This window comes from Hyposmocoma kahamanoa, unplaced genomic scaffold (assembly GCF_003589595.1).
Source record: "Hyposmocoma kahamanoa isolate Upper Pololo Valley unplaced genomic scaffold, ASM358959v1 62, whole genome shotgun sequence".
Lineage (NCBI taxonomy): Eukaryota > Metazoa > Arthropoda > Insecta > Lepidoptera > Cosmopterigidae > Hyposmocoma > Hyposmocoma kahamanoa.
Genome location: NW_020653850.1, coordinates 271473 through 285207, shown reverse-complemented (window position 1 = coordinate 285207; position 13735 = coordinate 271473). Strand labels below are relative to the sequence as shown.

Sequence of the window (13735 nt, the reverse complement as noted above, 5' to 3'; positions counted from 1 at the left end):
CGATGTCAAAGGGAAATGGGTTCTTAAAAACAAAGAGCTTCAGACGGTCCTCGAATTCATTTCGAAATTGAAACATTCACCCCATCTACATGTGTATTTAAAGTCTTGTTTGTGGCTGTAAATCAACAAGCGATCCTCAATAAACAAGTTAGCAAACCCTAAACAAAACAGAATCGATAAATCGAGGCGTGCTACAAAAGCAAAAGGACTCCAAAACGATGTATCTCTATTAAATTGACAAATACCAGTGCCGTTCGTTTTTCGTTCCGCTCTAAAACTCGAGCTAATTTTGCGATTGCCGCGCCATCTGTGTATGGTTTAGCAAAACGAGGACGTGAAGGGGAGAAAGGCGGATTTTTATGTATACAATAATGTTTCAACAGCTTGGTACGATATAATTATGCAGCTCTGCTCTGATGTGAAATTATTCCAAAAGTAACTTGTACGAAGCAATGAACCTTGCTAGATTTATATTCGAATGGTTAAAAATGATTGTATTTAAAGCGAATGTAGTTGAAAATAATTTCATTCCTAATTTTAAGTAAGCTCTCTGGTGCTTAGACGTCTTCTTAGTTTACTTAATCTTTTGCCGATAACGTTATTCAAGTAAAAATGAAGTAAACAAACCGTTTGGTTTATAAGAGTATTATTTTGGGCGTTCGTCGGTTTATTGCAGAGTATGAAACAGTCGTTTGTACACAAGCGGTGTTGTAAAAGTTGGTAATATCTAATTAGTATACAAATTATACAAAATTAGCTCCCCGGATCCGCCAGTTCGGGTTCTCGTCCGGCCAACTTCGGGGATTATTTGTTTTGGACCCTCCTGTTTTTGTTATTCTTTTGACACAATTACATTATTACTCGCATACTTGTGAGTACGATATTTGAGTATATACAAATCTGAATTAAAATTTTTTAATAGCCGACTCTGCTTTACTCCAACTCGTCTACAATCATGTCTGGTTTTGAAAGCGAAGAATTAATTTAACAACATAGGAACAACTAAAACAAAAACGTATCTTTGCTCTCGTAATAAACTTTTCTCTTTGTATTTCCGCAACCGCCTGAGAAACACAAGTTTTCCTTTCTCCGGATTCATCCTAAAAGATTTTCCGCCAAATCCTAATTTTCTCATTTAACTGAGATACTTATCTTCCTTGAGTGATGGCATGTCGCTTAATCAAAACAGCATCAAGGCCTTTTCAAGGATAGTGTTGTGATGTTCATTCATTCCACGAGGGTGAGAGGTTAGGGACGTAACGCGAGGGGTGAGATAGTAATGTAGGCGCCACTGTTATGGTACCTGAGTTGACTGACACTATAAACCAGATAATTAATTATGTATTAATCCCTAAATTCATAGGATGTTAATAATATGTATATTTGACAGACGAACGTCGCTTTTTACATAAAATATTGATAACAATTTGACCGAAACAGGAACGCGTGTCCCGTTACTGCCTGCAGGACTGCGATTGGCCAATCAATGATAATCGCAATGTGTCGAAGTAACAGGGGCTGAAATGTTTTGGGATTTGATCAAACGCTACATTCGTTTTAGTCAAATGATCCCTGAGGCGTATGCACGACTTTACCTCAATTTTCTTCAGCAAAACTTCAAAAACTCTACTCTGAAACTTCGTTATAACCTTCGGAACGGTACCGAATATAGCTGAAAAGCTAATATCAAACTTATTTGTTTTGAGAAAGTATGTACTTTTGTTCCGCGATTCAAACTCGTGCAAGTGTAAGAAATACATAAAGTTGCTTACTGACATCTATTTTCCTTCATGATAAAAGATACTTACTCATCAAAATCAAATTGCTAGCTCGTGCCCGTCTTTTGGGAAACTCGTGACTTTTGAGAAACCGACATATTTGAAGCGTGAAACGCGACGCGTGCCGATTCCTCGAAATTATTCTGTACAAGTCGAAAGCTTACTAATGAGCTCCGACCGTATAAGGCTGAAAAATATATGTAATTTTATTCATGTTTTACTGATGTTTGGATTGTACGTTCCTTACAGCTGAAGAAAAAATATTTTTATTTTATGTTCTTTTCCCTTTCTCCCTTAACCTATCCAATGAAAGTTACGTTTATTTTCATCATGATAACTCTTCTTATCCGGGTTCGAATCCCGAGAAACTCGCGCTTCTGAGTTTCTCGGAATTTATGTGCGATATTTAATTTGAAATTTATCATGAGCTTTTCGGTGAAGGAAAACATAGTCACGAAACGTGCACGTCGAAGAAGATTAACGACCCTCAAAAAACGTGTGAAGTCCCCGACCCGCATTGGGCCAGAGTGGCGGACTATGGCCTAAACCCTCGTCTGACAGAAGACCCGTGCCCAGCTGTGGGACTTATGGGTTACTAATGAACTCTTCCTTGACAACTTCGTAGTAATTTGTATTCGTCTGTTTCTTTTTAATGAAATGATGTCGTGTTTCTCCTTACAATGTCGTACCTGTCCACTACTGTACAATGAGCTTTAATTAATAAGGTGGCTCACTCGCTCAAGGGTCCGCAATTAGCGCATCGCACACCCGCGACGGCTTTTCACTCCGTATTCCCATTGTTCACATGCCTTTATTATATACTAACCATCTACTTGTACAAGACCCCTTGTTGTATGCTCTGGAAAATTAGCTAGAGGTCATTATCGTCTAGTTTAGTGGATGAACTTTAGTAAAAGGACCGAAAACGTTTGGGATGTGAAAGTTGTGAATAAACACTGTATGTGACCAGAGAGTAAATATTTATTGTTTCTTTGTTTTACGTTTATAAATAGGTCCGGTACTCTTTAAAGTAAATGTTTTAATGAAATTAACAGAAGATATTAATAGACTGCACAGAGCCATGTACAATTGTTAAGTAATTCCTCGTGTCATTTATGAATAATACAAACCGGATTAAATCTGTACCTTTCTGTCGTCCGTCCAATTGTCCGTCTGACAATCGACTCTTTTCGCTGATAAGTCATACTAGCACAAATCATTGACGTTACGAAGCCCCGGTTGCGTGTCCAAAAAATTTAAATCAAAGTAGACATACGGCATACGTTCAACATCAAATATTACGTTAGTGATCTAAGATAAAAGCGTACGTGTTTAATCTAAGCATGCAGTCGCAAGCGCAATTGCTAGCTGGCTGGTTAGCTGATTAATGGCTGCCATTAGGTATATTACACGCTCGCATTAATTAAACTCCTTGTCTCGCTGGGAGTGTGGTGCAAGGGTGAGTGTTGGCTTCGAGCTTAACTCAATGACCCCACTAATAACCATGCTCTGAAATATTTATAAATTAGCTATGTGATTATAGGATTGATTGATATTTATTTGCACAAAATATGTTTTACAAAAGGTGGTGTATAGTAACAAGTTTCATATTTTACCAAATACTGTCATGCAAATTTTTTTTTAATTTTATTTCATGACAAATTTTATAAGTCTGAATCAATTCTAGTAACGTGAATAAAGTTATTATAACATGTTATAAGCAATATTAAGTTACTGTCTTGTCCTGTGGAAGTAAAAATAGACAATATAGTAAATTCATGTCATTTGTAGGTCAAATCAATTATTTATTTATTTATTTATTTATTTAAACACTTTATTGTACCACAAAGTAACTTACAAATTTTCAGAAACAATTTAAATATTTGTGTACAAAGGCGAGCTTATCCCATAAAGAGATTTCTTCCAACTAACCTTTGAAAATCTGAGAGGAAAGTTGGTTTTTGGGGTGGCACTAAAAATAGATAAGTAAAGAAATGAAATATACTATACTCAATAAATACACAGATAAATTTAATAAATCAAATGTACATACGAATATATATATATATATATTAAGTAATGTTGATAATTAATACATACAAAGTCTATAATAAATTGAATGTACAAAATAAAACTATAAATAAATATATCAAATGTAAATAAATATTTCAATTATAATCAAATTATAGTATAATAAAATTATAGTCAAATTTGAAGACCTTTATAGGAAAAGAAATCTGTAATGGAGTTTATACATTTGGTAAAGTCATCCTGGATTAGACAAAAATTACCTAATTTAATTCCAAAATCAACGGTCTCTTATCTTCAATTTTTTTTATGATTCCTTGGATACGAATACAGTCTCTATAGATTTTATTAATAGGTGAATTGGTTATCAAGTTGGACTCGGCCGTGACGATGTGAAAAGAGAACCATTATACGATTTTTGCGATTTTTTATTGAATCGTATTCTCGTTCGTTAACTCATTTGTTCTATTCGCAATTCGCGCTTTAGAATGATTTGTCTTTAATTTGTTTCCTCACGCGTCCAATTGTTCCACCACCTTTTTATTCTGTTCCTTATCTGAAGTAATGATTTTCTTCATTTTGATAACCTTTTGATAACTGCTTATTTCTTTAATAAGTATTTGTATGTCAAGTGAAGTTTAATTTTTGGAACAAATTGTCCTTTGCAATTTTTATTGTTATTTGCACAGCTTTAGTTCCGTGTTTCGAATTTATATTACGATTTCAGTACAAGTTGTTATGTGCCTGGGTTACGAAAAATTCGCAATTGTTCAATTGTTAGTCAAAATAAAATTGACAGCATCAAGCCAATTGTATTGCGACTTGACATTTCGCCTTACGCAGCGACAATACGTGTTACATAGCCCTTATCACATGCACAAGATTTATTTTAGATTCTCATGGCACGTACGTATAGTCAGCAGGCACGTTGTTGCAGATACCGCGTGCAGCGGTCGCGTGGCACGTGCGAAATCAAGGGGTGAGTGGTGTTGCCTGCAATTGTTGGTTGCCGTTGGCTGCTTAGCGGTGAGCTCGCCTGCGTTGGGTATTAAATGTTATAACCAATGGTCGGAAAAAGGTATTCCACATACATAGATATAGGTATAAATATAGTTACAAGGAGCGGCACAGAGTTGTTAAAACCACCAAATATTAATTAATTACTTTTTCGAATTCCAGATTTCCGGAAATGGTTTTTCTGCACCGTAAGGCAAAACTACTGACCTAGGAAGTCGAAGTCGGATTTTAAAGTAATTCTAATGGTGCCATGTACAAAATGCAGTAGATAACTGACCTTTTACCAAAGCATATAAAAAGTAACGAGAATGGTCACTCTCCGCCCCTCCCTAGCTTACATTGACGGAACGGCATCTAGGCTGTTAGTTATTTACTGCATTTTTTAAATGGCATTATTAGACTTCGACTTCCTAGGTCGGTAGTTTGTCCATTTCCGGAAATCCGAAATTCGAAAAAGTGATTGATTAATGTTTCGTGGTTTTAACAACTCCATATCGCTCCTTACATAGTGTATGTCTATAAATGAATGTATATCTATATATGTGGAACACCTTTTTCCGACTATTGGTTATAACGGACTGATTATATACGCAGAATTTAGTATTAACGATAATTGCAATGAGATTGAACGTATTCAATAAAAACTATTAAAAATTTGTTTATGTTGGTAACTCTTTACAAATTCTCAATTCATGATTAAACAGAGCAACCATTGATACTTCAGTCTGAAGTTGGAATTCAAACAAACTAACAACGATATCGTTCGATTATCAGCCTATTGATAAGTGTCACGCTTATGACTAAAACGGGCACGAATTGTGCACCTCACAATGAGTGTAATTGTCATTCGAACCACTTTACGCCCACAATCGCGGGAAAGTCAACGCTAAGCCCTTGCTCGATGTCGTTGTCCGCACGATCGTTGTTCCCCTTTATCTCCCTCTATCATGTATCCATAACTTCTTTGACTCGAATATTTCAGACTGCCTCATCTGTGACGTTTCCTGCATTTCCATTTTGACCTGTTTGTAAAGTTTAATGTGGAATTCCTTGTTAGTTTTCAGTAGTATCTTCATGTACATGATTTCCATCCATTCATCCTCAATGTCTTCAGTGTTTCGCACCTCTCATCACATTTAATCCTTTATCATATTGGTAGATATTGTCTGTGTCATTCTCAGTTGTACCCTCTAGGCGATTTATTGCTCTTGCGCTGACACTTTTTTCTTCATGTGGATTGAATTTCTTCATTGAGTGTCCGGAATGAAACCATTGTTTACTATAGTCTGAGTCTGTGTCACCCTCCACCCTTGTTTGTTATTTTCATATGTGCCTGGTACTCGATGTCAAAAGTTGTTAATATTTAATACACCTCTTTTGATGTTTAATGGTATTTTGTGTATCATATGGATGTAATTCTGCTGTTATTGCACTGTTGTAGTACTTAAGTTCAGTTTACTGTGAAAAATGTTTTTGTTTCAAAATATTTCGTTTTATTTTTCTTTTGAGTTACCAAACGTCCTATTAAACCCAACAGTGAGTTATAGTAATTCCTACTGTAGCGGTAGAGCGCGGTAGAGCTCTTTTATGACTTGATTAAATCGTAACTCAGCTATAAATGTCCGTTCGCAAAATTGCAAGTCGACCAGTTTTGGGTTTCAGCCCTATCCTCATACAAGATGTAAGCAAAATGTGTCTGAAATACCTGATTATATTATCGTAGTTCCTCTTTGAGTGGTGGAACCATTACATCCGGCTGTTTCGAAACTTGCTAAACCACTTGCAAAACACACATAGATACAAATATTCTAAAATGAGCAACTCAGAGCCATAAATGACTTAGCCGTAATTGGCCACACAACATAACGGACCGACGCCATGCCATAACGCGTTCTGGATATCCGCTCTGATTGGCTATAACAACTTATTAGATACTGAGCGGAGGACCGACTATCTTGTGACAACACACACGACTTAATATTATTGTCAATAAAATGGAAGATATTAAGCAATGCTATTGCCGCTGTGAAACATTTTTAGTTTTCGAATATTCAATATCCATGAAGTTATTTTCTTACCAACTTCGTAATTATTTGAAATAAGCAGCATCAGGAAATGGTACTGAACAAATAAGAGAAATGAAGCTTTGGAAATGCGAGCAACAATTGAAATGTTTGCGATGTGCATTGCAAAGTGATCGCAAACAGCTTTGCGTCGCGAGAGAAATTGTCAGCGGCGACTGGCGCCGGCGCCGAGCGGGAGCTATTCTGTTGTTATCGAATAATGATCTAACGGTTTCAACCTCGTGTAAGCAAATTGCGATCGTTTTACAACGGAGTGTTTTTATTTCTAAGCGGCCGCGTTTGCATTAACAATAAAAGACATTGAAGCCTTGAATGATTAATTCACTTCAAGTATAGAGGTGTAACCGTCGCTAATACCTACTTACATTATACTTGAAACGACTTGTAATCGCATACAATATACTCAGTTGGTACTACACGATGCATGTTGGAAACACGAAGAAAATGCATCTCAAATGCACAACAACAAGAGCAACAGGAAACGTCAACAGGTACGAACATCGCCGCCCATGTTTGAAAAGTAGATCGATAGCTTTGTAGGCCACAGCCGTGGCCAGGCCTCGTTCGAGCCTACACCGACGAAGGGTATTCAAAGAGGCTCCATTCAATGGAGTCACAATGGAATATTCAAGCTCTTGTTGCTCGCCCGACGCGACGCCAGCGCCATTGCGGCGGAAGCGCGATCTGGGACACTGCGAGATTGAAACCTTGTCAACGGTGGTCGACACAATCTCGTTATGCGTCTGTAACCATTACCATTGACATTTCTTATGCATTAAATTATATTATAAGTTTTAGGAATTGAAGATTTCTGCTAACATCTATTGTCTCTATTTAAGCCTCTCCTATCTCTCGTCCATCATTGACAACCATATGAATCCATCTTACATGAGCTGGTGTTTCCAGGATCACGTGCCTGCACCTGCCGCTGGCGTCGAAGTGGATCCACGTAGGCACGGAGCGCGGCAACGTGCACGTCGTCAACATCGAGACTTTCGCTCTCAGCGGATACGTTATCAACTGGAACAAGGCCATCGAAGTGTGAGTAACTTCTTCTCTACTTACTCTTATCCAACCGTCATGATAAAACCCTACTCTCATTTTTTTTAAATACAAACTTGCAAGCTTCTAAAACTCCCATCGAATAACTTCGAGAAAGAAATCAATGGTTTTATCAACGTATAGACTGAGGTAAGAAAGTTCTAATTTTGTTAAGCATGATTTCGGGAAGGTTCGTCTTTCAAGCTTGTTCACTATTGAAACAATTTGTCGATAGTTCACAAAATCTCGGCAACTTTGTCTTTGATGTACACCCACGACCACAACCTGATCCGATCCGCCTAAAGTTTAATACTTTATACTCGTAACTATATTTTGAACGATGTGATCAATGGGGGTAAGGGTCTGGAAAACTAAGATGATAATAGGTGATTGGTTAATTCCGTACAACTGTTCTGCTCAAACACTTTTACCGAATTCAAGGGAGGAGTTTAATAGGAAACGTTATATCCGCTGCGACTCGACTCGTTTCTTCGACTTGGAATTTAATTAAAAGTTGGCTACTCGCTGCGCCTCTGCGAGTGGCGCTGCAGCTCATTTGCATAGTCAGCACGGTGCTCCCATTCTATGATGGGGTCTTAAAGAGGTACATTGCGCAATACCTTCTAAGGAAATGTCGGGAGACAGATCTTGGAGTCGGAAATTTGAAATTGCAAGGAAATTTGTTCATTGCCTACAATGTTCTTCCACTTTACTTGTTACAGAGGTTCTGTCAAGTACCTACCACATATATGTAGCAACAATTGCGACGTCTAGCATAATTACTTTGAAACGGCGCTCAATTTGAATACCCTCACGTAACATCATTATGTACTAACTGCATAACTAAGATGATGTTGCTCGAATCCTGTTACTTGTGTGCGTAGTGACGTACAACTAAAAATTTAACTTACAAAGTTGTCTCTCGAGAGACATTTCATTCAGTCCACTGCAACTGCATTCGCAGTTAAGTGGAGGCCGTAAACGCCGCGATTGTGCACTTTACGTCCACTTAACTCGCTATTCATGACGTCACTCGACTGAGTGCATCTCTGTGTCACTCGTGATGGCTCACGTTTATGAACTTGCACACTCTTAATGCGGCTCTTTCTTACGAGTAATAACAAGCGTCGGATTATTTCGTAATTCGTTGCAGCATTTTCGAACCTCAATGCCTTTTATAATTGATGATGAACTTGATAAATTGGGGTACAGTTATGTTTAACGGTTTCGTTTTAGCAAAACGCCAACAATGAATGGCGTTAAAACACATTTTAGATGTGGGCGAAGTAGAAAAGCTCAAAAAATAGAAACAGAACTAGGGTTTTGTAAACATTGTATAATATAAATGAAATCTAGATCGATTTTAAGCATGCGTGACCTTGATGTTATTGTGAACACCACGAATTGCTGAGAAAGGTTCCCGGCTTGTCGGATTTGTGTTAGGCAAACTAAATTCTTTGGGGACCCTAAATTTTCTATTATACTTTTTAATTGATATGTGCATAGTATATTAGAGTATTGTAGCCCCGTCTGGAGCCGATGAAGGTACACATTAAACGATTAGAGAGGCTACAAGAGAGGTTCCTGTTTCACCTTTGTTACTCGAACAACCTTTGTCGACATTTAGTCACGCATAACTCTAGATTAACCCATTTTGAAATGATTTCACTACAGAAAATAAGAAATATAAGCGACCTTATATTTCAGAATAAACTAATAAATGGACAGTTCGACATTTTAAAAAACAACAATCTAATCCTGCATATTACTGAGCCTACTAGAGGAAAATCATGTCTAGATCTTATAATCAGTAATGTCAGCGATGCAATAGGTTCGGTTTCAGAACTATGGCTATCCGATCATAACACAGCACAGGTCCTACAATTCCAAGTTAACAAAAAGTCTATATTTCCAAAAATGATATTTACCTATAAACGATGTTATTCTACAGAAAACATATTAAGGTTTGTAGGTCACATAGGCAATCTCTCATTTTCGGACATATACAAACACCAAACCTTGAACAAAGCCTTTGACGAGTTCTATGAATTGTTTTGTCTCTTATACAAACTCTGTTTTCCATTAGTAAAAGTTAAAATGATATCAACATTCACGTTAAATCACGCTGGTTAACAAGAGGCCTCAAAAAAAGCTGTACTACAAATAGAAAACTCCGTTTTAACTATTACACACACAAAACAAACAACGGTCAACATATCTATCAGACTTACAACAAATTACTCAAAAAGTGTATTCATTATTCTAAGAAAATGGCGAACAAAAAATTCGTCGTAAACAGCAAGAATATTTGCAAAGCTACATGGACAATAATTAAAAATGAAACTAGTAGTAGCTACGTTAAAAATTATATACAAAAAATTAAAGACAAAGACACTGAAATAACGGAACCAATAAAAATTGCAACCAAAATAAATAATTATTTCATAGAATCAATTATCGAATTAAATAATGACATACAAAATACGATACCTAACAAAAAAAACTTAAATTCTATCTTTCTAACTCCTGTAGACGAAAATGACATTAAAAAAATAATTTTGTCAGTGAATAACACTCCATCTGAAGGTTATGATTCTATATGTACTAAAGTTATTAAAGCATGTAAAGATCAGATAGGCGGAGTACTTGCCTTTTTAGTAAATCTCTCCTTAGAAACTGGACGTTTTCCAGAGAAATTAAAACTCTCAATCGTAAAACCATTACACAAAAAAGGAGACACTACAGATATTACTAACTATAGACCTATCACTTTGATTCCAGTATTATCAAAAATATTTGAAAAAGTCATGTACCACAAGCTTTTATCCTACTTTAATCGATTTAAAATTATACATGAGAATCAACATGGGTTTCAAAAAAACAAATCCACAGCACATGCAGCGTTTCACATAGTTAACGAGATTTTACAAAACGTAAATAGAAAGTTGTACACGTCGGGACTATTTTTGGACATGTCTAGGGCTTTTGATTTCGTTTCACACGACTTATTATTGACGAAATTAGAGCATAACGGAGTTCGAGGTCCAGCACTAAGTTGGTTAAAATCCTACCTTACAAATAGGTCACAATGCGTACAAATAACCCAACTAAACACAAAAAATTGTACCGAAATATATAAATCTCACTTTAAAAGTAATAACTACGGAGTACCTCAAGGGAGTATACTTGGTCCCCTGCTATTCCTATTATATATTAATGACGTATGTGATAGCACGGAACACGAAATAATTCTTTTCGCAGATGATATTTCAGTGGTTGTCACTTCTCCAATAAATTCAACATTAGAATATCATAAAAACGAATTGAAAAAAACAATGACATCACTAATTGACTACCTACAAAAACACAATCTTCAAATTAATTTAACTAAAACTAATATAATGAATTTTAATAACTTACGAACACAGACAATTGACATGGATTATAAAGGACAAATCTTGCAAAACGAAACCAATGTGACATTTCTAGGATTAATTATAGACCAAAAGATGAATTGGAGGGATCAAACGGACAAAGTATGTGCTAAAATAAATAGGTTTGCGTTTGCTCTTTACAAGTTGTCAAAAGTAGCGAATAAATGCACAGCCAGGACTGCCTATTTTGCGTATGTTGAGTCTGTACTCAGATACGGTATCGTAATTTGGGGCAACGGAACAGATTTTGCGAAGGTTTTTATTGCTCAAAAGCGATGTATACGTGCCATAAGCAATGTAGCACCGTATGTCTCATGTCGTCCTCACTTTAAAACACTAAGAGTATTGCCCCTCCCATGCCTGTACATTTTCGAAGTTGGTATATTCGTGAAACGAAATCTATCGAAATTCTTAATAGCGAAGGACGTAACATTCAGAAGCCTAAGGAAGCCCAATAAAGTCTTACTAAATACAATACCCAAAACAAAACGTTTTCTAAATAACTCGTATGTAATGTGTGGAAAAATTTTTAATCGTATACCAGATCGCATTAAGCCTCTACCATTGACTAATTTTAAAAAGGAATTGGGCATGTGGCTCTTTGATCATTTGTTTTACTCTATTGACGAATTCATGAATCATAAAGAATAATTAATTGATGCATACATTTTTCCCATCATTAAAAAAAATATATATATATTATTATTATTAAATTATGACATACACGATTCTGACATATCAAATTAAATCAATTATCTTAAATTTATCAATTTGTTGCCTAATTAGGTATTGTTTTAAAATCGAATCTCAATCCACCAATGTATTATTTTATTATTGTATTTGCATGCTTTTATTTTAGAAGGCCGAATAGGCTTAAGTTCTGATTTAATTTTTACCATCAACATGTGTAATGTACCCTACCCTATTTGAAGCGAATAAATGAATTATTATTATTATTATTATTACACATTACAGCTCTATTAATGCAGATTATTAACTCGTACTAATAATGATAATTGTATTTATCAGGATTTGCATATATTTAACCCCTCAGTCTCTCTAACATTTAACAATTAACTTTAACACAGCTAATGTAACACAAGGCCTACACCTCACTAAAACACACGTACCCGTGTGTAACTCATTTAACTTGTGCTTGTGTTAGATTAATCTCATAACCACGCTTCAAACACAAGTCATTCCAAATAAATCTACACAATAATGAACGGCTTTTATCAAAATGAATGCTTGACGCGCTCTTTAAGATTTTTTTGTCGTCAAATATTCCTTTCAATCAATGTACAAAGCCAAATCAAATCAAGATACAAAGTGAGCCATTAATTTGTTCCACAATCCCGGTTGGTGTGAGCTGCCCATAATCGCAATCCCGACAAGCACCCTATTTGATATGTAAAATTAATATGTAATATTCCCTTGTCGGCGCGGGCGCTGTTTTTTTCCTCTCATTGTTTATTACCCTCGCAAGTGGCCATTGGCCTTTTTCTTTTAATAGCACCCGAAACGTTTCATTATTAACTTCAACTTCATGCGTTATATTACGCTGAAAGGACATGCGGTACAATAGAGGGTACTTATTAATACTCTACACAAGCCAATCATGTTTAGCTCCATGTGAATAATTACTGTATTATGACATCAAGTAAACGTGGCTAAGTAATTTTTGACTAAAATAAAAAAAATATTCTAATCACATGGGTTAACAAATGGCAGGCAGATTCACCTGAAAAATATAAGTAAGAAACTCTAGGGACTGCTCTTTGTAAAAAATAATAATAATAACACACACACACTGATAGCCCCGCACTAGGGAAGCCCTGTATCGCGGGTGTCATGGACACACACATAGACAACCGCAAATTACACCCAAACTCACGACAGAAATAAATGTAGGCTATACACATATTTAGGTCATAAATCAATTTATTTTTATACCATTATATATACAATTTATATATTAATTTATTTTATTGATTTTTATTAAAATTATATTAATTATTTTTATTTTTATTGCAATGAAAATTTTATGCGACGGGTCGTTGCCGTCACAAGTGAATGATTCTTATTTGTTTATTTTTTTATGCGGGGCGCATTAAAAGCTTCCGGAATGAATAATTCGTTCGTAAGATGTATTTAAGTTGACTGTTGTTATTCCTTAATAATAAAATATCCTAAACGAACAACGATTTCGTTATAATATGGTTTTTGGTGAAAGAAAATTGGAACAAACGTTATTTCGAAAAAGTAATTAATTAATATTTGGTGGTTTTAATAACTCCTAGCTACCTAGTCAACTACCTAGCTGTAGCTAGCTGGCTATACATGAGTGGTCAGG

The 13735-nt window shown here is 35.8% G+C and overlaps 1 protein-coding gene across 1 annotated transcript in view; it reads left to right on the top strand.

Moving 5' to 3' along the window:
• Positions 1-13735, top strand: part of LOC113229846 (syntaxin-binding protein 5) — a 352330-nt gene that overhangs the window by 298948 nt on the left and 39647 nt on the right. The window contains exon 4 of the mRNA XM_026463529.1: positions 7814-7948. Within this exon, the coding sequence (XP_026319314.1) occupies positions 7814-7948 (135 nt within the window). The remainder of the gene's footprint in view (positions 1-7813; positions 7949-13735) is intronic.